Below are 24,873 nucleotides of genomic sequence, written 5' to 3' on the forward strand. Positions count from 1 at the left end.
TACTAATTGAAAATTACTACCACTAATTTTGACGTTTTGAATGCTTACATTGAAATTAGAGGAACAAACTTCTACGCTAATTGAAACCACTAATTTCGAGGTCCTGAATGAGCTTTATTCAAATTTGAGAGAGATTTTCAAAAATCAAATTATTTATTCACATACAGAGTGTCTCTTAAATAAGGATATGTTTTTTAAAGAATGGTAACCTAACCTAACAACAACGCGTCCACATTGTTCGGCTGTCAAAGAAACTCAACTACCTTTCAATGCTTATTGAAAGTCGACTTGAAAGGCTCGACACTTAAGCCTCTTTCAGACTTGAAATTAGTGAAGTAAATTAGTGGTTTCAATTATACTTTATACTTAAGAGTTTACGATCATTCACAATGTCTAAAAAATACAATTAAAATAAATAGAATATCCTACAACCTTTTTCTACTAATTGAAAATTCCTACCACTAATTTTAACGTTTTGAATGCTTACAGTGAAATTAGAACAAACTTCTACGCTAATTGAAACCACTAATTTCGAGGTTCTGAATGAAGCTTTATTCAAATTTGAGAGATTTTCAAAAATCAAATTATTTATTCACATACAGAGTGTCTCTTAAATAAGAATATGTTTTTTAAAGAATGGTAAATATCAAAATAAATAGATTTTTTTCTATTTAACAATAACTGAGTTATTGAGTTCCGGTTTCAGTTTAGCCAACGTCCTGTGTTATTCCACATGGAAAAGAAAGTATACACGTGACTGAAAATACTTTGTATCAGTGTACCCCGTTTATTTTAAAATTTTAAAAATATACAGGGTGTGAAAAAACTATTTTCTAAATACACTCACCATATCCATGCTTTCCTTTGGAGTGTGTCCAAGGATATTGTTTCTGTAGAACATCCGCCATTTTTTGTATTCCGCTGTGACGGCAGCTAGTTTCCTTTTCCAATATTTTCCTTCCAAAACTATCGCCTAGAGAAAATGCCACAATTCATAAAAACTAAAGAAATTTCGTTATTTTACTATAACTATGTCTCACCTCAGGCTTGTTATGGGTGTCGACATCCAAGGGGGATGCAAATTGACAAATGAGGGTGTTTTCCTTTTTGATAACTGCAAAAATTCAAATTATTTAAATTTAAAAAAGAAAAACTTGACAATGATATCAAAATTAGCAGGGATAACTTGGGTCAGCATAGCCAACCATAGACAACAATAGGCTCAACTACAAAGAGAGTATCTAAGTATGTGATAGCGGCTACACCATAATTGGAAATTGTTGAATAAGCTAAAATCATGATGAGCTACATAAGGCTGATTATAGACAACAAAATGCTAGGCTAAAATAAGCCTTTATTGATTTTTATTGACTGTTTTTCCAAACAATTTTTCTTCTAAAATACAAATTTATTCATTGCTTGCTAATAATTACTTTTAGAAATATTTAATCGACAAATATATAAACAACACTTTGCAATAATTATTATAATTATATACTTCGTATTATTTGAGAAATGCTAGGTTATTAAAACAAAGGCAAAATAGCAAGATTAAAAGGTTATCACTAAAAAATATTCTGTTTACCATCGCGATTATTATTTTGTATAATATTTAACAAAACCACCAATTAATTTGATATTTCATCAAAAAAACATGAACTGAAAAAAGAGAAAAAAAAGAAAAGATTTTTTGATTGAAGGAAAAAAATTACTATTTTTTAATAAATGTACTTCATATTTTAATAGAAATAACTATATTTTTAGAATAAAAAGTATTAAAAAATTACTGACAACAACCAATTATTATAAAACAAGTTTGGAAAAAATAAATAATTCTAAAAACTGATATGGTTTAGTTAAAAAAGGTTAATGTATTATTTCATTACGTAATTATTAAATAACTACTAAGATAAGCGTCTTGTTTGGCATATTTTAAAATGGATCGCAAACACATGTATCTCTTATCTAGTACTACATCTAATATTGGCGTTTTTTCAAACAAAATCGGTGATTGAAATAAAAAAGTAAAAAAATAATATAATTTTTCTAATATACTAACTAGGCGTTTCAAGTTTCAAAGTCTCATTTACACATGCATTTTTACAAACAGTAAATTAAAATCACTTTATCTCTCTGAATAAAAATGACTTGTCTAAAATGGATATTTTTAAGATATTCTAAGATAAGTAAATAATAACAATTATCAGATATTAGAGAATTTTCTGAGCTTCAAATTTTTGCATAAGGTATTTTTCTGTAGGAGTTATATTTTCCAAGATTTAAGCGAACAGGAGAAGAAAAAAAGTGAAAAAAACCACTCCTCGGTATGCTTATAAACCAAAGTAATTAATATACAGTGTGTCCCAGAAATAAGTTCCAGTAATTTAAATGGTAGTATATATCGACTCCAGTAACATGTCCATGATTTTTTTTTGCGAAAAAAGTTTTTGAAAATTTTATATTTTTCTCGACATTTTCCAAAAATATTAAAAAACTTTTGAGTGCCACTTGTTCAGTTTTCGGAAATTTATTTATAGTGCTTCAAAAGAATGCAATGTTGTCACTTCCTACGTTATGCACATTCTGTAAATTAACAACCGGAGTCCGGTTTTCTAGTGTTAGGTAAGGTTTTTACTTTTAATCAGATATTTTCAAGCCGTTTTTAAATCATTTTAGTCGATGTGTCAGCACTGGGCGTCGAACAAGCTGAGATTCTGGTAATTGCTTGGTATTTGTGGCTGATTATCGATTGCTGCGGGCGGCTCTCAAAATCTTGAAATTATTTTTTAAAATTTTCAAAGTTAAAACTCGGTTATTATCAATTTATTTTAAAATAGTAAAGAAAAAATATGTTTCTTTTGGCCAGATCTACCACCCCACAGAATACTTGCACTTATTTCTAGGACACCCTCTATAAAACATTTTATTGCTTTTAGGGGTCTTCAATCGTTGAACTTACATTGTAAATGCCAACACCGCCATATCACATTGTTCAATCGGATTTTGTCCTTCCATCTCAGTCTTATGCCTCGGAAACGGTTCCATTTGGGTGACGTCAGCTTCTGCCTATGGAAAAATAGAATAATGTTATTCGGGGGCCTGTTTACATTTATTATATATGCACATAACCGTGAAAACATCGAGATAAATATACATTAGGTACATTTTTCCGAGCTGGGAACGGAAAACACTTCAAAGAAGATCGCGGGGATTTATTTTAAGACTGTTTTTGCTTTTGGTCAAACAAAATTAGACCGAAGTTGTTGATTAAATAAATAAACTTATGCCTTAAAGTAAAATTGATCAATTTAAAGCAAGTCTAAATTTCAAAAATAAAGTTTTGTTTTTCGCTCTTATACAGGGTGTTTCAAAAAACATGTGCCATGTCTCGTGGGGAGATTCCTCACGTAAAAATAAGTTTTATTTTTTATATCAACATAGGTCGGATTCTGCTTGAGTTTCGAACCGGTCACGTAAAACCCGGCAACACTGTACGTCGCTTTTTATTTTGCCTCTCTGTCTGTCAACCGGTCGTTTGTATTTATCTCTGTCGCATGCACTAAAATACAGACCACGGAGTTTCGATGATCAGATCGGTATATAACTTCAATCCTAGTAAGGTAGAAATTGCTAAAATGAAAAAAACTGACAACACTAAAAAAATAGCAACAAATAATCTCCAGAAAATAAATCAGAACGGAGTTGAAAACAAATTAAACAAATAAAAATGTATTTGTGTGTGATTATGATGTTATAAATGTTGTTGAGTGTATGCTAATATTTTGTTAGTTAGTTAGTACAAATTATACTCTTATCTTGTAATGACAAAATCTACGAGAATCTAACTTAAATACGCTAAAAATGACGTGTTACTTTTTTTGATTTCGCATAATAGGAATGATGAACATGTATCGATATATCAAAATATCGATAGTAAAAAGTAGGACCCGTCCAGATTACCCTTGACAGCAAAAAGGAGACGTTACAATATTCTTGATACCAATTAAATTTTAGTTACGATTCGAGGGCGCGATTTTTAAATTCAATGTTGCCAATCATCAACATATTCGGCGCCGTGCCTTAGTTTTGTATTACGAGTTTTTGGTTTAAATGAATTGTGTTGTGATACTTAAGCTTAAAAAATTTTACTAGCTCTTTTAGTCCGAAGTGTACAAGATAGCTTAATAGCCGCAAAAAATCCATCGCAACTTTATTAGAATATTTTGACCGGTAAAGCGGTAGTAATGGCCCTTTATGTCCCTTAAGTGCTGTTGAGAATATGAGTTTTGTTTATGTAAATAATAACTGTTTATATATTTATAATTAATTTATTTTTGTTTCCCAAAATATTTTGATTAAAAAAAAATATGTAAAAGTGAGCAACGCTGTGCCGGTCAAGCTTAATTATGTGACTAAAAATTTATTTGATATGAACTATACTTTACTTTAGGAGTCTGTCAAAATGTTATATCGATATATCGTGAAATACCATCATCCCTATCGTATCGACTTGAAGAAACAAATCTACTATACCACAAGCGGTCTTGCCAAGCAACGAGTTTTTGGAAACACAAAATGATTTCGTAATAATTATTAGCGAGCGTCCTTGAGTTCTATAGCTGATAATTGTATGTGTTTTATTTAGATTGTCATCTTATTAAGTGCTTTTTTTCTCTGTATTTAGTAGTAACGGTTGAACGTAAGAGACCGCAAAACAAATTGACTTGCTAACGAATAAAAACTCACAACTAGGTAGGTACAGGTTTGGTCGGATATTCTAGGAAAAGTGGGCTTTACGATAATTGTAAAATGTATTCGATAAATACAGATGTAAATGTCAAAAGTCACTAGAGCAAAATCAGAAAATATATACTTCAAAATAAAATCTAAATAAATAAAACAAGGTTGGGTAAAAAATATGAATAAAGCCAAACCACAAAAATGAGATATTAATAAATAAAAAATCGGTAAAAAAACTTTTAAGTTAAACGGTTTTATCTTATGTGCACTGAAAACTAGAAAATAATAATAACAATTAGGTATTTTGAACTTCTAGTTCAGAAATATTTTAGTACTAGGCAGAATAGCTTTTAGGCATATTAGACTAAAATAAAAACGTGGGGCCCCTCTGAAATCCTACCTATGGCAAAGCATATCTTTATATACCTTGGTAGATCATGAGCTCGGCGTTCGCTGGTGAAGCCGCCACGGCTGGTTATTGATTGTCAAAATCTCCAGTTACGATTATAGTAAGTCGATGCAATCCACACTTAGTATAGAAGAAAGTATTACAGCAATAGTTAATGGGCCCCACGTTTTTATTTTAGTCTAATATGCCTAAAAGCTATTCTGCCTAGTACTAAAATATTTCTGAACTAGAAGTTCAAAATACCTAATTATTATTATTATTTTCTAGTTTTCAGTGCACATAAGATAAAACCGTTTAACTTAAAATTTTTTTACCGATTTTTTTTCTAGTTTTTAGTATTTAACGGAAATGCCTACCGAATATTCCTCATTCTATTTAATTCATTTAGGGCATCATTATTACATGGTTTTTTACCTGATAATTTATTACAATCTAATTCCTCAATACATAGCCCTTCCAGAGACTTGACTCGACTTAGAGCCACGTATGCTTGCCCTTCCTCAAACAATTTTGAGCCCAAATACACTACTGCATGGTCGACTGTGCTGCCCTGCATTTTATGGACGGTGGATGCCCATGACAAAATTATGTCCATGGTTGGCAACAATGAACTAAAAGTTTAATTGGCATCGCTTATAGATTAAAGTGCAAATGCAATGAAAACGTGACGATAGTTTTAAAAAGATATATTTTAGAGCCCCTCTAGATTAACTTATTTCTCTAAATCTGCAGTACCTTAAAGCTAGTAAATAAATTATAACTATATAAACTAGTAAGTAAATAAAACTCAATCGCAGAAATTTTATTTTTCTTTCAACTTTTTAGTAAAGCATATTTTTTAATTTCTATTGACAAACGCCGCCACTGATATTTCGATTATATAAAATCCTATTTTCTCAGTCTTCCAAAGATAAAACATCGTAAAAATAATTAATTTTCCTCTTATCGGTAGATTTACAAAAGTCAAATTAATAAACAGATATTTTTAATGGATGTTCGAGTGCCTCTGTAACAGGAATCTTGTTGGTCAATTGAATAAATATAACTGAATCAACTGAGATATGGCTTTAAGTACTAATTAGTTAAGTATAAAACACACAAACTTATCAATATCTACGATAGAACTACCTTAAATTGTTTAAAAAAATGATTTTTAACACCTTATCAGGACAGATCATTCAATTAAATCCCTAGATACTATAGAGTAGAGAGTATTTGTCATTGTTTTGATTTTAAATTATAAAGATTCTCATCTCCATTTTATTTTTTATATTTCATACATTCCGGGTTTTTTCATTAAGATCAAAGTAAATTTCGATAAAAAAAAACGGCTTCAAAAATGGCTGGGAAATGACAATCGATTTGATTGTCTGGAAACGTTCTATAATCTTTTAATCCTTCTATAATTAGTGTTAATTTTTAACAAGTTTTATATATCAATTTTTAATTTTTAGTGAATAACGTCTAGAGATTGACCTCGCCAAAATTATCATCAATTGTCACTCTCCAGCCGTCTTTGACGCCGTTTTTTTTCTCGATCATACGGTATAGTCCCCCTTTCGATTTTTAAAATTAACTAATATTTTCCTAAACACCAAAGGTAATGGAATAAATCCCTGAAAGCATTTTCATTATCTTATACAGGGTATTTTCATGACATCGCTAATATGGCAATTTTTAAAAAATGCTTTTTTATTTAAGATATGCACCTTTATAACCCAAATCTTTGTCAACAACAACGATACTGGACTTCCTCACACTAATGTACACACCTTGTATATTTTTGAAAACCTTGCAAATAATAAAATTAAAATTGTTTTCCTCATTTTTATTCAAATCCAAGAAACGTATTTTACTGAGAGACAAGTAACAATTATTTTTGTTAAAACATATCATTAGAAGGATTACAATGTTTTTGCATACGATTAACATTTAATCTTGTTTTGATGGAGAAACTTTATTATCTTAACAATTTATCGTGTTAATCCAAAAGTAACGATAATTATTATTGTTATTCACCCCGAACAAACACATATCCGCCCAAAAATAACTTGTTTTGATGTGGTTGCTTATTATATGGCCAAACTCAATAAACAAAAAGATAAACTTTTATGTTTACAGAATACGAATATTACAGATCCCGTTATGCATTACCAACTTTCGGAACGCTACACAAGTTTATAACGATATACAGGGTGTACAGTTATTGGTTGTTATTAAATTAATGAACACCGTCCAAATAACCACGCTAACCAAAGCTTAATAGTTGCCTTGCTGGGGCTAGACGCAAATAAGGATTTGAAGGATCTACATTTTTTTTGAATGCTTTTTGTAAACTCAGAGAGAGTTAATATAAAACCGGATAGTATTCTAGTTTTATAATGTTTTTTTTTAACTTTTATTAAAAAACGATAATTCTATTATCCGCTCGGATAGCTGTAGCCATTAAACCAAAATACTACTACATTTATATCTCTGGCTACTACCACAAATTAGGTATACTATATGTATACAGATAAAAATCTTATCCCTAATTCGTGGTACGAAAATTCTTTTTTATGACGATGTGCAAACGAGTAAAATTTCCTGTGCGCAAAGATAAACTCGCGTAAAATAACAATAAACAGCGTAATAGAGAGATATCGCTAAACCGAATAGCGTGCATGGACGTTAATAAGGCCAGGTGTTATTTCCTTTACGTGAGGTGGGTAATAACTCGCTTCATTTTTATAGTTATCGGATCGGAAAGAATTCTGTTCGCGTCGCGTCCGCTATTTAAACTTAACCTAACTTTGAATTTAAAACTTTGAAATTGTTTTGTTTACTAGGTATTTTAAAACTAAAGGGATAAAGTGCTTATTTCCAGTGCTTTATTGTTCAACGTCTGCCAATGGGTTTAGGGCAACAGGCAACAAATTCTCTTAGAAGGGCTAAGTCGTCATCTGCTGTAAACCTAAGCCTCTTAATAGGTTCTTTAATATTGGAAGAGGTGGAATCCATATTTTGGGCCATATTTATTTAATTAAAACTAATCCCAGCTACTTAAATATCAAATTACCTAATACAACTAAAGCAATAATTCAAAACAATTCAAACATAACCTAAAATAAAAGATCTCTCCGGCCGGCCCCGATTGTGAAATACCCGCACATGCCCATTTAAGCAATTTTTAAACGTTATTTAGAAATAGCGCTTGGGGTAATTGATCCGCAAATTACGTGAGGCGGTAACGTTATTAGTGGGTGTTGCGTTAAAAATTGACTAGCGCATATCGTAACCATGATAAGGTACGCGTAAATACTGCATGACGCTATTCGTTTTTACCGATATATCTCTAATAGCCGGTCAGGCGCTGTACACAATTTTAGAGGCCATAAGTGGGCGTGCTATGTGCGCAAACTAGTAACCTAACTAGTGCCCGATTCCGAAAATTGGAACCACGAAAAACAGTAAAGAAAAAACAAAGTGTATAATCTGTATAACCTGTGCTACAACTAACTGCTACTAATCAACAATTTGTTTTGTGTAGTCTATGGTCTGTTTTTGTTTAAATGTTTTGATCATTATTCATGTTGGGGATTTATTTTTGAATTAATGTTAATCGTTAGGCAACCAGTATTTCTTTTGCATAATCAAAATTGTCACTCTAAATTTTCCATAACCAAATTGTCACTCTACATCGCTGTCTTTTTTAGACAGATGTCACTTGTCTTGTCATTATTCAATTCATTATTCGAATTCTCAGAATGTTGTTAGCAAAAGTTTCATCTTAAAATAGAATTTTAATCAATCACAATTGTTTATCTCCATCATTTACCGGATTAATAATACAGAAATTACAGGTCAATTACAAACAATTCATTATTTATAGTGATTTACAGTAATTTTATTAAATTATACGAATATTCTCCTTGATGATTAAATAAAAATAACATGGATAGATGCTACTGACCGATCCAAACATTCGATTTACTAAAAATTCTAGGAATTCGTTGACGTTAAAAAAACTACCCGTGATGCATAGTGGGATTCTCCTGCGTATTTTGAAAAATTTTCGAAAACACGCGCGTTTCCGCGGTACCTAGCCAAATCAGATATTTTTTTAAAAATAACTTTCGAAAAAAAATAAAGGTTATTAAAATTCTACTGTAAACATGAACTATAAATAATATTTTTTTCCAAGGCCATTTAAATAGGTTTTTTTCTTTTGTTTTAGCCTCTTACAAGAGGGGAAAATAAAATAAATATATTTTTTTATTTTAATTTTTACATTTTTGTAATTATTTTTGTTTTGTTTGAAAAAACATCGAAATGAAATTGAAACTTCTACACCCTGTATCTCCGAAACTAAACATTTTAGGACATAAATTTATACGAACTTTTTTACATATTTTTATCTGTAGAATAAGTTTGCCGAAAACAATTCGGATCACCCTGTATACGTAATTCAACAATCAACAAATCTGAAAGGAGATAAGTGATTTACACAGCCACATATGCACATTATCCATACAAACAACACCGCGACAACAACAATTTTATTAATACATTTACACACGGTTTGGCGTCACATTCTCTCTTAATTTGCCATTTTATTATTTATTACTGGGACCGTTTCTTAGGAAGACTTTTTATCTACGTCAGCGTTCTGTGACGTAGCCAGTGTCGATTTGCTCTAAGAACTTTTATATTTACACAATCTTTTGTCTAACATTTTGTAATAATAATTATGTATTGTGAATGTATATCACGCCTTAACTAGTCTAAGTAGACTAAACAAATCAGAGACAGTTAAAATTACTGTAAAAGTGGAAGAACTTCTTCAATTTTAATCTTGAAAACGAGGTATTTGTAAAGGTGCGTTCACACCGGCTACGCCGCGCAAAACCTTTTTTAACATGTGTATTATTAGCGCGCACAAAAGTATATGTTAAAAAAATGATTTGTGCAGATGACTGCAAAAACCAAACCAAAAACCGTCGTAAACGTATATTTTTTCAGTCAGTAGTTTTATACAGACACAAACGAGAGAGAAAAGTTATTAGTCTTCAAAACAGTTAAAACACATGTAGGTTGAGCCCCTTACAAATATAGGAGTCATATTGACATGAAAATCCAAATTTCTCATGTCAAAAAACTCCCAGACACCAATTTTCATCAAAATATCTATGTTAGTGCAGAAATTATTTGGAAAAAAAAATGGAAATAAAAATGAAATTTCTACACATTGTATCTCTGAAACTAACCATTTTCGGACATACATTTGTACGAACTTTTTTACTTATTTTTATCTGCAGAATATGCTATCGAAGTTTCCCGAATACAATTCAGACCACCCTGTATATTTGCTATGGTGGTGCGTTTAAGAAGTATACGAAAGGGGTAATAAAAAAAGTGTTTAGAAATTCTTGTTGGTCGTTTACATTATTGTCGTTTAAGCTGATTTTTAACTGTTCAAGATAATTTAATCGTCAGCCCCAACTTTTTCAGTTTCAACCCCCATTGTATATTAAATAGTCACACAATTAATGAAAACTTTCATTTTTAATTACTCTTTCTCGTTCATTTTTGTCAACGTATGTACTACGAATGTTTTATTAGTATACACAGATGCCAAAAAAAATTAGTGTTATTATGATCCATTTTTCTATAAAATTGATTAGTTTACCTTTCATTCATTTACACCCTGTATCTGTACGTTACTAAATATGATGTATGCACATTATATTAATGGAAACCCCCCCAAAAAAAATTATATTGCAAACACTATCGAGCCATGTCTGTATCAATCCCCCATTATTGCAATTCTGCGAAACAATATCCTAAAATCTTATCTTTATTATTAGTTACGTTACATATTCTTTTTTATTGTTACTATATATCGGATTAATTATCATTAGTGATAACAACAATTGTTTTGTACCAAGGACACATGTATATTTCCGAAATATGTCGCAGATTTGAATAAGTGACGGTTGAAATAAATTATACCCTTATTATACTTAACATAAAACGGTATATAGTTTTTTTTTTTTTTTGGTAGCTACAGGGGGCCAGATAATGGCTTGGAAATAAAGTTCCAACAAATTTTTCAAAATTTTCAATTTTTAGTCGACCATACCAACAGGTATGGTAGGCTATTAAGATCGGCAAAAAAGTTGAAATATTTTCATGGTGTCTGTCTGTCTGTCCGTCTCAACACGATAACTCAAAAACCGCTAAACCGATTTTAACCAAATTTGGCACAAAAATACTGTGGCACCCGAGAATCTGGCCATTAGTTTTTGGTAACTATCGGAAACAAGAAATAGCCATCTTATCTGATAGTCAAGCAGCGTTAAAGACGATCAACTCAGTATCAATCAATTCGAAATTGGTCAAAGAATGCATAGAGAAGCTGAATAAATTAGGCAAAGAAAACAAAGTCCTCCTACACTGGGTGCCTGCTCACCAAGGGATAGAAGGCAATGAAAAAGCAAATAATCTAGCTAGGAAAGGAGCGAACACTCCACTAACTGGACCAGAACCGTTCTGCTTTCCAAGTGGTAACCAACTCAAGGCGGAACACAAGAACTTGGAAGATTCCATCCGCAACCCGGAATGGAAATCTTGCAATGGTCTAAGACACTCGAAGAAGTTTCTGAGGGCTTATGATCAAGAAAAATCACAGATCTTCCTGGGTCTGAGTAAGAACAATCTTCGGATTGTCACGGGGTTTTTAACAGGACACTGTCTCCTCAATGAACACCTCAGTAGATTGAAACTAAGAAGAAACGGCGAATGCAGATTCTGTGGGGGAAGATGGGGAAACACCAGTACACCTCATCACTGAGTGCGCCGAGACGACAACCATTCGTGCCATGAATTTTGGTACGACTGATATTGGAGATGGAGAACTACCCTCTATAAAACCGTCCCAGATACTGGCTTTTGTCAAAGCCCTGGGACTGTATGATGAGTTATGATTCAAGAAAGGGGGACACAATGGATCTGTAAGGTCGAAGTGATTAACCCCCCTCCCACTCATTCTAAATTCTAAAAATTCTAGTTTTTGGTGGGGGTGGGGGGTTGGTAAGGGGGTATGGGAGGGGGTTAAAAATTTTAAAAAATCGTAACTCCAAAATTACAGTAGCTAGCGAAACGCTCGCTGTTTTCAATTTAAGATTAGGAATAATATTTGCAACAAAATTTGTAATAACATCAAAATCAGTCAAAGGCGCAGTTTTTGAGATATTTCGTGTTTCCGTAGTCCGTTTTTTGAGAAAATCCGTGTGGAGACCTCCAAACTCCCATCGGACGCGACCCCTGGCGGATAGGGAAAATAACCACGGACCAAAATCGGAAAAATTCCTTTACTTTGAAACTAAAAGAACTGCCTACCAACTTTTTATTAACATATTTTAGTATGGGCGGCTATACGTGCCTCCCGGTGCCAATTTTTTTTGTTAGCATAGTTTCTGCGGTCGAAATATACTACCCCTAATAATATTTGCATTTATTTAAGACTCACCCTGTATAAATAATTAATACGTAGAAATTTTTTTTAATATATTAACTCACGTTTATAGAGTACACTTCTCATAATAATAGAAAAAACAAATTATGTTTTCTTAATTGGATTTCAGATAAAAAAAATGCGCGACGTGAATGACAAATTTGTATTTAAATTGTATCTAAAAAAATCTACGTGTTTAAAATTATAACGTGTCAATCTGGCGAAATACGTGCCCGTATGTGGTATTATTAAAATACGGAAATATTATTTTCATATTATTTTACATTACATATGTATTAACATAATAATATGGTAAAGAATAATATCTAATAACATATAAAATTCTCGTGTCACAATTTTTGTTACCGTACTCCTCCGAAACGGCTTGACCGATTTTGATGAAATTTTATATGTATATTCAGTAGGTCTAAGAATAGGTTGTTCTCTATTTTTATACCCCTAAGTGACAAGGGTGGTCCACCCCAATTTTTTTTATTTTTTGAACAAAATTTTTTATTTTTTTTTTTGATGTGACATTAAAAAATACATACAACCCTAAATTTTCACCCTTCTACCATCAACCCCTATTTTTTAATAGCGATATTAGCAATTCAATAATTTTTAGCCCCATGAATAAAAATATTTATACATATGTATGGCAAAACAACAATTCCCGGGCCAGCTAGTATTGTTATAAAACTAAACATATTTTTAATACGATGCATAGAACACAGACTACAGAACACATTTATATCCACTGTCTAGGTTTTTTTTTTCGTATAGCTAAAAAATCCTTTCCATACAAAATTTTAAAAGTCGAAACAAGAAAAAATAACGCTATAAGAACTATAGTTTTAAAAGATTTACAAGATTTTTTAGCAAAATTTGTCACCGTTTTTTAGATGTAATCTCTCACATCATTTTAATTACACCACCTTGTATATTAATTTTTCCTTCCATTTGAAGATCGATTAAGAAGAATCTTTGAACTGTATTATTAAAATAGAAAATACAAGTCAGTCGTTAGCTTGTCACTCTGGTAGAGAACAATTATTATAGTATTTAACATTAATCTTAAACAGTGGAAGATTTTTACAATTCAAGATAAGAGGAAAGCACTGAGTAAATTGTAGAAAAGTCTAATAAAACTAGACAAATTAACGGATTACATATAATTTCGGTGACGTATGTATGTATATTAAAAGATAAGTCAGTGTTTGTCCAGCTATACAAAATCATCGATTATTTCAAAAAATTTAATCAAAATAACTCTCAAGCCAAAACCGGAGGGAGGTCCATTGGCGTAGGTATGGGATCATAGAAATCAAACAATATAAATATTTGAGTAAAATAAATGTAAAATTTGAGTCGTTAAGGTATGTTATTTAAGAAATTATTGTTCTTAAATTGATCAATTAACAATTTGGTAGTAGAACATAGTCTACAAAAGCTACTACAATGATCCGAGTCAATTAAAAATCTTTTTAACCTTATGCTACGCGACGCTACTGATCTTTGCAGAGCGGAGAATGTAATTTCTTAAATACATCTACTACTGATTATCCACAAACAAAACAAATTTAGATAACCTTTAGCGCAATGGTGAAAAAAATGTTGAAAACAAATTTTGGGTGTGTTTTACTTGAATAAGTATCGATTAAAACATGCCTGTAATAATAATGCCACTGATTTTAAAATTATTATCCTAATGACAGAATTTTAATTAAAGTCAATTTTTATTTTCACGAGATTTGTATGACTTTATATCATATTATATTATATATATTTTCTGATTTCTAACAATTTTTTTTGATAATTTCCGCTAAAACTCTACATAATTTTAATTTTAGTGATAATAACCACTTGACTATGAAGATTAATACAGACATGAATAACGTACCTATGTCTAAAGAATATTGTTATAGCTATTTATGTAACTAGTACCTAAAATGATGTTTTTTAGGACGAATCATTACTGTTTGCGGACGAGGCGTTAGCCGAGTCCGAAATAGTAGATGAGTCCTAAAAAACATAATTTAGGTACGTGTTACATACACTATTTTTTGTCATACGCTTTTTACAGTTTTTTAGAACGCATATTTGCAAATTTTCCATATTTGAAATTATAATGTTTGAAAAAGTTGGCTTATAAATTCATATCTTAGTAACGAGTTTGTTTATTTCATCGCATTTTGACATGTCATTCGAAATTTGTCACAAAATCACACAAATTCATCAACAATTTAGACATTTTAGTCCATAAAGGTTGCCATGACGACCTTTACGGCCTAGGCCGAAAAAGAAACATTTTACGGACTGAAATGAGTCCGTAAAATAGCTGTTTTTGGGAGCGTATGACAAAAAAATTATTTTGTATTGATGTATTTTGGAAAACACAAAAAACAGAAAATGTTTATAGTATAGTAGTCTTTTATAAACTATTTATACACTGCTGCACTTGTATATGTATAAAACTATTTTGGCTCTGTTGGCGTATGAACAATATTTCTGATGCGGGGTCAAAATCTAACTTAATTTTAGTCTGGATTCCGATTTGTATTTAAGCCTAAAAATAAATTTACCTTGTATTATGATTAAAAATTTTAAATGACCATCCAAAATATAGAGAAAATGTTTTCTTGGTTGAAATTTTTACAGTAAAATACACTGATAAAATAAAAAATGGAATATCTTAAAAAACATATATCTCATTTTACACAAGACCTACCACACGGAAAACTGAAATAGGTATATCTTCCCATAAATTATTATTGATAACAACGCTGTAAAAGTTGTCTCCTATAGGTATAAACATATTATGAAAAATTTCCTGCCTTTGATTAAATTGTAGCACTACAAGTCAATAATTAATTGTTAAAAATAGTAGGGAAGAAAATCGTAAACAATAATTAAGTTATTCCCAACTAAGATGTAAACAAAATCTTACTGCACATACTAGATAATGTTTATCATGTGTTTTTAATCAGAGTTTATTCCATTTTATGAGAGTACAAACAAATCTGTTAACATAGTCAAGATACAAACAAAGTTTATACACGTATATACCTTTTCTTAAAATAATTCAAGCAAAAATTGATTCATATTTTATACTTTTATACTTTTTACACTGATTTAATATCATTATTTCTTGTTCAATAATACTAATACAGGACATGCAATAGAACCAATACTTTCAGCAAATGAATATTATGTGTTTTGTTGTTTACTCTGTAAAACCAAAGGAAAAAACCATGTTAATATAAATGCGGTCTTCTAAGCTAGATACTTTGATTAAAAAATACATATTTTTTACTACTGAACAATGAGCTAAGCCCAGAAAACATCATCTAGTTGTTCATGAAGCAAATAAGGCATTGATGATAGTTCAAAGTGATCTTTCAATAGCTTTTAGCTAATGTATATTTCCACCTTTCTTTTCTAAGATAAAACTACTCTATTCTATTATAATTTTAATACTGAACAATGTATAATTGTTTTTTTATATGTTAGATTAAGATAAAAGGTCAAAACTCACTTTATACAATGCTATTTAGTCACTAATTGAAATGATAAACATGTATAAATAAACAAAATCTAAAAATAATGGTAAATATGTTTACTGTGGACACAGGTAATCTGCTGTTAGCTCAGTTTAAAAGAATCATGCTGGTGTTTAACTAAAAAAGACAAATTACTTACCGATAAGCCAGAGACATGCATTGAAATAATTTGGACAGGCTCGTATCAATAGCCACTTGTTGTGGATTCTTCTTGGCAGTTATACAATCCAAAGGTCCCTGTATGTAAGGCTTAACTGGAACGATAGCCTTGTTATCGATAACTTCTGGAATAGGAACAGCAACATTGTCCTCGTCGTCCTGCTCCTCGGCCTCGAACTGAGACACCATAAACTGTCCAGAATGTATGGATTCTCGCCCCGGTTTGTCCAGCCCCTTGTACTGTATCAAATACGCCATAATTTCTTGTTTTGTTGACGAATTACTGCGACATTTCGAGATTAACCATTTCACTTTAACAAACGGCGCACACTTCGACTGCTAACAATAATAACTGGAGATGTTATGTTATCGCTTTGAAGAAGATCAAGGACTGATAAAGAGGTCACATCAGCCTTACACAAAATTGTTATTTTTCCATAAATAACTCTTATTACGAACTAGAGAACCAGAAATAACGACGTAGGATTCCGTCTTCCTTCCTCTCTCTCTTCACATATAATGACGCATGACGCTACTGACACACGTCAGTTATTGTCAAACTAATTTTAGAGATATCTGTGGAGATATGAAAGATAGGTATATCTGGTTGCCATACAGTTTTCTTTTTCATAAAATTCCCTTTATACTTTTTATAAACTTATTAGAGAACCTTGTAATTATATCAATAATAAATCAGTTGATTAAAATGAGATAATATACAGCCTTCTAACAATTTACTTTATTTTTAATTGTATTATTTGACAATCAAATACTGGCGACATCTAAAAGTATAAATCTGTACCCTTATCAGTACTTCATGATCATGAATCGCAGATGTCACTACCAGAAATGTCAACAAAATTTGAAAATGACGTAAAAATGGCAAATTAATTAACAAAATATTAAAAATAAAGTTAAAAATGAAATAAAGAAAAAATACAGAAAAATTATGCCTCCAGAAAGTCCTAAAAAGTATACCGAAACTAAACAAACGAGGGAAAGCTCGTTTTGGAATTATCTCTACTGTATACCTATAGTGATTCCTTTTTGTATACCAATAAGAAGAAAGATGAAATAAAACTACAAGATGCAGGTGTATATATCAATATCTCATAATTTCGAAATATACAGATAAGGATAATTTCTGTCAACTCAAAATATCTCATAAAAATATAATAAATAACTAACAAAACTTATATAAGTTCATTTGTTAAGTTAAAATAATTTGGGGGAAGCTATAGCTATAGTTCTTCTCACATAATTTGTCCCACTATAGCAACACATAAATCTATAGAAAAAATAAATATGAACGTTAAATCTAGGCAAATATTTCTGTAAACACAAATATAATGATATAAATAAAAACAGAGTACACAATTAATTAATAAATAATAATAATTTTAATTATTTGATTAATCTATATTTGAATTGTTATTTTAAATATCGCTGTTATAGAGTTACTATGCACTAAGCTACGTGAGAAGAACTATAGTTTAAAGTTTTTGTATATAAAAAATGTAATTATTGATTTCTTGAACTTGATTACAATATATTAATTTCAGGCTATATAACAGGAGAGTAATGTTTACAAGAGCTGCCAATCCTTTTTAAGAATTTTAATATAAAAATATTTATAACATGTGCATCAAATATATATAATTTTTTCAAATAAACGTTCATAATATACAATAATTCGAATACAAATACAACTGTGCTTAAACTAATATACAAAAATAAATACGCATCTCAAACAGTAACAAAAATATAAATAAAAATGGCACTAATCTATCTAAAAATTGTATCACCTAATATGAAGATCGGAAATGTTGGATCTGTTTGACTTAGAATGTAGTTTATGAAGTAAATGACTGATATCCTTTTCCGGGAATAGTGTACACAAAACGCCTTCCAGCAAGACATAGAGAAGTCTACGATTGAGTACAGGCCTTTGAAACAGTTCAAAAATGGTCAATAAACCTCTTCGAGTAGTCTCGGAACCTATAATATGCTTTAGCTCGTCCGAGAGGCATGATAATAAGGCAACCTTTGCAGCTATTCTTGTTCTACTTTTAGTGTCATGAGCTCTTTCGAATTTCTTATCGTTTCTCACACCATTTGGCCAAAATGACTGCCTAAAAGTCCAAAAATTTACTAAAAATAATTTAAAACATTATTTTACTCACTTAAAAACATGGAGGTAATGTGCGACATTCTTAGGACTAGTCATATAAGAAACAAAATCTAATATTCGCCTATTAACGATATCACCAAACATAGTTCTCACAATTTGTCTTAGTAGCGTCACAATTCTTCGTCTCAACCACTGGTTTCTGGATTTTAAATCAAACACTTCGTCCATCAAAAGTAGTATTATTCTCAAAGGAATGTTATCATCACTCTGAAAGATACATTGTGGTCCACATTTAAATAGCAAAACTTCAACAGTGGATATAAAGAAAAATTAATATCAACTTTGTCATATGAATAAAAGGTTTTTCAAGCCATTAGATTTCAAATTAAAAATTATGGCACTAAAAGCCGCTAGCTGGCGAACAGACAGATCCGATAAGAGCTGCCAATTTTAAGCCAAGCCAACATTATGGCGCCCCACGTTGGGCACCATAATGTGGCTTAGCATTTATTTTACCACGTTTATTTACTAAAATTTTCAGAAAAAATTAAAGAGAAATAACCAAATTTTTAACTTTATTTCTGCAAAGAAAGTTAAAATATATACATATATGTAAAAGATACACTGTATTACCTCTTCTATAGAAGCTCCAACTTTGCTAGTCTCAGGCAATTTTCCACCTTTAGTATGGAATACTTTTGACAAACCTTCCACCACTTCATCCACAGTGTTTATTAAGTGTTCTGGCATATTTTTAATAGTTTTCATGCCAAATTTTATAGGCATAACCAGGGTATTAATCTGTAAAAAAAATAAGTTTACTTTGTTAAGATTATTATTATATATTTTTCGCTATTCCTGAGCCCTTATTTTCCCCTTTTAGGTGACAACTTTTTAAACAAAGTCCGATAAGAAATGATTCTCCTTAGTTCAGGCCTATAGGAAAATAAAAATATATTATAACTGAACAAACCGTTGTAGAAATAGGTCCCCCCGCTGCCCTATCATAATCCCCCTGCTCCACAAACGACATTAGAAGATCCCTGAGTCCGTGGTGAGTGTTGACAACCTTAGTTTGGCACAATTCACCCATATAGTAACCTAACATTTTCATCCGCCTTTCTAACACGGTCCTGTCCATGTTGTGGAATGTTTTTTTGCCAGGGAAGGCTATTTTTGACAAGTCGGGGAACTAGAAAACAAAATTATTTAAACAATTTTGAAATTTTGTAAAGAAAAATAGAACCTTTTCTTTCACTTTTGTATGTAAGTCGTAGAAGTCACTGTACCGCCTGTATATGTGCCATTCTTCCAAGTATCCAGTGGCGTACTGTCTACTCACTCTTAAAGCGTATATGCCAAAAGTTTTGCCTTTTTCACATACAATACCTGAGAAATTATTATAACTAATTATTTACTCAAGTTTACTTATTGATCAGATATTGTGTTTCAATAATAAACAACATACTACCTTAAATAATTACCAGATTTAAACGGCAATAACTTGTTTAATTTAAATGGAACACCGTGTATATTTTTTGAGAATCAGATGCACAATTTAATTGTCTATGAAATTGTATTATACCATTTTTATCTCACTTATCACTATACCCGTGGAATATTGACATTTTAGATTATTTTTAAAGATAACAAACAAAGGTAAAGCAAAGGTAACAAATTTTAAAAAAGTTTAAAAGTCATTTTTGTAAATTGCGCTCATAACATTTGACTCCTTTAAATATTTTTACCCTATTTAAGATGCACCCTCTATAATACACAAATAAATTATTATAACTTAGAACAACCTACCTGTTTCTATAATATTTACTGTCAAATCATATTCCCCCGTTTTCAAATGGTCGGTGTTTTCTTTGGCACTATCTACATTGATTTTTGACGTTTCTATCTCACTACCTGCTTTCAAATACGGATAAAAATTAACACTGCTATTATCAGCCTTGAACATTGTAACATCACTGAAGGACCTTGTATGCTTCACTATTTTTTGAGTATTTTTCCCTGACTCCAAGTTCACATCTAAACTATCTGCGCTGTTCAAACTATAGTTATCCTCTTCATTGACCGTTTGCGGAACCAAGTCTAGTTCGTGTAACAGCTTAATATAGGCCTTACTTTTCTTGAATTGACTTAAACTTTCGTTTTCCATTTTAGAGAATAAAACATCTTTGACTTTATCGAACCAGCGTTCATTGGGAACTTCATTCAAATTTCTTATTTTGAAATAGAGGTTTTGAGTTAGATCTGCATTGATTTGTACCCTCTCATCTTTTTTATCTCCTAGATACTGGTCATATATACTCAAAGCTGTTGATCTTATCATATCGTAAACAGCGGCATTATGTTCAGAATTTCGGCTCTTTTTTAATTCTAAAAGTTCTTTGCCTACCGAATTCTTCCAGCCTTCAATATTTAAATAAAAGAATAAATCTAACTGTTTCTTTTGCGTGGAGACAAAATCCATGAAATATGAGAGTCCTAAGTTATCTTTGAGTATCTGTTCTAAAGTAAGATCGATTTTTTTAATGTTCTCAATGTGAAAATATTCCAAAGAATTTTCAGAATCTACGTCTAAATTTTCTCTTTTCGCTAAGCGATTATCGATAAGTCTAACTACATAACTTAGGCTACTTAGTTGTTGTTTAATGGATAAATCCTCTCCGCCTGAATCGCGAGATCTCTGAAAGCAGAATTGTTTACCGTAAGATCAAAAAAAAAAAAAATTATGTCAGTGTTTAATAAGTAAAATACAGGGTGGCCTAATAGTGCAAGGAAGTTCAATATCTTTGTTGTTGACAAAGATTTATATAAATGTTGCATAGTTTATAAAGGTGCATATCATAAAAATATTTTGTTGTATGGTAAGGTGGCCAAAAAAAAGCAATGATAAAGCTTTTTGTCCGTGTTTTTTATTGAGTGGCAATTTTTTTTAAATGCCACACCCTGTATATTATTTTTCTTTTAGATAAAATACATTTTTTCTATTTAAAGTGTTCTTTGAACGGTAAATTTTTATCAAAGCCACCTCACGAATATTTTGCTCATATTTTATTATTGAAAGAGCCATAATAAAGGTTTGTTTTTTAATTCTGCATCTAAAAGAAAAATAATATACAGGGTGTTGCGTTTAAAAAAATTGAGATACAGCATGATAAATATTGCAAATTTGGAAACGCCATAAAAATACCCTATTTAAGATACATTGAGTTTTCCTTCACACATCTGTTATTCTTGATATTTAGGAAAATATAGGTAAGCAATAATAAAGTTAAATTCATTCCAGGATTTTCTTTTCGGATATACTGTTTTGAAGCAAAGTTTTAGTAAATAAGAAATAGTATGACAACACCGCATAATGCTTAAAAAAATAGTGTACTAGTATATGCAAAATTATATGCTAAACCCAATTCTGTACTGAAAAATGGGGGTTCCAATTTAAAAAAAAAATACAACTTTATCATTTTTTTTTCGGGAACACCCTGTATTCAACAAAATATTGTTAGGATATGCAGCTTTATAAACCTGTTTATAAAAAAAAACATATTTAATTTCAAAGCTATTGTGACGTTTTTTTTTTATATTATGGTATTTAATCAACAAAATAACTAAAAAAATAAATTGTACTTACAAGATTGTGAATTTCACTTTCAACCAGTTCTTTGGTACTTTTTAATTCTTCTGAATTTTCAGTTATCCTTAATGTAGTCAAGAAAATCTCACTACACATTTGTGTGTTCCTTAAACACTAAAAATACATCCTTACAGTAGCTTTAAACCTTTATTTACATGCAACTTGTAACTTACAATCCATATAATTACTTGATTAATATAATCAGGATCCGAGACAAGATCGAAAAGTGGCAATATGACTCCATTAGAAAATATATCTCTCAATAAAAATCTCAAAGGTTTACAATGAAAATCATCGTCTGGTAGCAAAATATATAGTAAAATTTCCATTATCTCATTTAAAAAATCTTGAAGCAAAACATATTCCAGATAAAATCATCAAACATTCATATAAACCATACATACTTTTCTCGTTATTTTTATCCATACTTATGGAACTTCTACATACTAAATTCTTCTCCATTTGAAGCTCTAAATCGAAAAAATGGTCCTCCAATGAATACTTTTTAGAATCGGATGAATAAAAAGTTGAATTTCCCACTACTTTTTCTGAATCTACAAAAATCAACCAAATTATCACAATAACTGAATGTTTTTACCCGAAAAATATGTTACCTTTCTTAAATTCTGCACCTTTTCCAGTATACCAGGTAGCATCAGTCTCACTTTTATTTCTTTTGTGTATATTTTTTCTCGGTGACGTTTTAACATCTTTGGAGGGAGAATTTCTCGAATCCTTGGCTCTTTCTTGTACTTTAATCTTTGCTCGAGCTTGTTTGTACAGTCGCAGATGTGTGGCTGCATCATCGACTAACCTTTGTGTTAAATACGGGATCCAATCTACTTCTTTTATTCTAAAAAATATCAGAATATTCAGAAAATATACATAAAATCTTTCACATCCTTACAACCTGTTAGAAATGTTAATAGCAAAGGTTTGTGCAGTCTGTCTAACTGAATTGTTTAGGAAATCTTTATCGGCTGATATTAGTAGGTACCAAGGCTGAATATAATCTCTAATAATATATCCTAAAATCTCTTGTAAGGAACTATCAATAAGCTCACTCCCTGTAACTCTGTTGTCAGCTTTAGGTACTTTTTTCGGACTAGATAAAAGCTTTTTGATCCTTTTCAAACCTCCTTCGCATTGTGTGTTTGTAGTTAAAGGGTTTCCAGCAGACTTGATGTAAAATTTCTCAATGTCTCCCAGTTTTAAGTACAAAAAGGATAATATACTGCAGATGACATAAAGATGAAATTAAACTTGATTCAGAGATAGTAATATTGTGTTACTCACCCAAAAACAAACAATAGTAAGCTGCTTAAGCTAGTAAATAGCCAAAATATTCCAAAACTATTAAATAACAGTATCACAATTAATCCAATCCAACCGACTGTGGATATTTCCATATCGCACAAATATCACAAGTACATTTTTTAAGCCGTAAAAAAATAATTAGTTTAGTTAGGAAGAATGTTCGGGTGAAAGTAATCTAGGTGAAGGTAAAGAATATCATTGTAGAATTGTATAAAATGTAAATATTTATAAATACTTTAGTTTGTTAAATATTTTTGTGATGTTTATTTTTGTAAATGTGTCACAGACGTCAGGTGTCAGGTGTGAAGTGTCAAATTCTGAATAAATTGAAAATAAAGTTATCTATACGAGTTTCGTATATTGTGTCATAGATGGAGCAAGCGAATCAGCGCGGAAATTTAAAAAACTACCCTCAAAGTTAAAAACCATCCCGCAAAGAAATATGCGCAGTTCTAAGAAAGAAATATTCGAAAAGGTCGTTTTTTCGGCGTGTAAATGTTAGATTATGGCAAAATTTATAGCGACAATAAAAGCAATAATAACGCGGGTGGTTTTTGCCGCACACGGGTTTATAGGAATATGGCAAGTAACGATATTCAAAAAGAACTCTTTTTACTGGTACCTTAGCTCTCCGATTTTGTTGTTATTTTTCGAAGGAATATTCACGTTAACGATTAAGCAAAATCAAGAATGGAAATGGTAAGTTTTAGGGAATATCCACAGTGTTTTATAAAAAAGTAAATAAAATGAAAAAAAGTATTTTAAGTTAATGTCTCTTTTTGCTGCCAGGGATAATCTGGACAGAATACTAGACAATCAAGCTTTCAAAATAACTACTTTTATAGTTTAATTTTACTAACTTAAAAATTTTGTTATACACAGGGTGTTTTAGAGGATGATTCTTCAAAAATATTTTTTTACGAAACAAGAAAAATATATTTTTTTAAGTCTAATCGTTCTGTATTTTTAAAACTACTCATGTATACATACAGGATGTTTCAAAAAACGTGTGTCATCTCTCGTGGGTAGATTCCTTACGTAAAAATAAGATATATTTTTTATATCAACATAATACCGTATGATCGAATAAAAACGGCGTCCAGTTGGCTTGGAAATGACGATCGATGGTTAAAATAAACTCTATATTCTTTAAATGATACTCTCTGGCCTGGACATACTATATATTTAAAGCTTAGTTAGAATTTTTATAATATAAGAGACCAAAAAACACCTTGTATAGCTGCAGAGTCATTAAAAATAAACTTAAATATATTCGAATGTTTTTTTAAAGCTTTTTGAAGAGTTTTTTTCTCCATCCATTACCCTATATTCGATTTCCGGTGGTGGAACTAGGTTAAAACATTAGATTTCGGTACAATACTTTCCAAATTGTGCGGAAATGAATGGGCCGAA

At 30.8% G+C, this 24,873-nt stretch overlaps 2 protein-coding genes across 4 annotated transcripts in view; both read right to left on the reverse strand.

Moving 5' to 3' along the window:
• LOC115881757 (MLX-interacting protein) overlaps positions 1 to 16,887 on the reverse strand; it is a 35,172-nt gene extending 18,285 nt beyond the window's left edge. For 2 of the 3 annotated variants that reach the window (XM_030899392.1, XM_030899391.1), the window contains exons 1-4: positions 16,344 to 16,886; positions 2,960 to 3,066; positions 1,041 to 1,114; positions 848 to 973 (exon numbers count right to left, since the gene is read on the reverse strand). In XM_030899392.1, coding sequence (XP_030755252.1) covers positions 848 to 973; positions 1,041 to 1,114; positions 2,960 to 3,066; positions 16,344 to 16,621 — 585 coding nt within the window. In that variant the 5' untranslated portion in view covers positions 16,622 to 16,886. Of the gene's footprint in view, positions 1 to 847; positions 974 to 1,040; positions 1,115 to 2,959; positions 3,067 to 16,343 lie in introns of all 3 variants that reach the window. The other variant, XM_030899393.1, reaches the window with a different exon arrangement.
• Positions 16,888 to 17,449: 562 nt separating this feature from the next.
• LOC115881756 (sorting nexin-13-like) lies at positions 17,450 to 23,750 on the reverse strand. Its single transcript, XM_030899390.1, has 12 exons — positions 23,440 to 23,750; positions 23,054 to 23,377; positions 22,758 to 22,996; positions 22,548 to 22,697; positions 22,317 to 22,489; positions 22,141 to 22,257; positions 20,304 to 21,192; positions 19,741 to 19,883; positions 19,468 to 19,686; positions 19,128 to 19,295; positions 18,547 to 18,761; positions 17,450 to 18,495 (listed from the first exon to the last, which is right to left on the reverse strand). Exons 1-12 carry the CDS (start codon positions 23,550 to 23,552, stop codon positions 18,165 to 18,167), a joined length of 3,081 nt encoding a protein of 1,026 aa, XP_030755250.1. The 5' UTR covers positions 23,553 to 23,750; the 3' UTR covers positions 17,450 to 18,164.
• Positions 23,751 to 24,873: the final 1,123 nt, after the last annotated feature.

This window comes from Sitophilus oryzae, unplaced genomic scaffold (genome assembly GCF_002938485.1).
Source record: "Sitophilus oryzae breed Bouriz unplaced genomic scaffold, Soryzae_2.0 scaffold_172_pilon_pilon, whole genome shotgun sequence".
Taxonomy (NCBI): Eukaryota; Metazoa; Arthropoda; class Insecta; order Coleoptera; family Curculionidae; genus Sitophilus; species Sitophilus oryzae.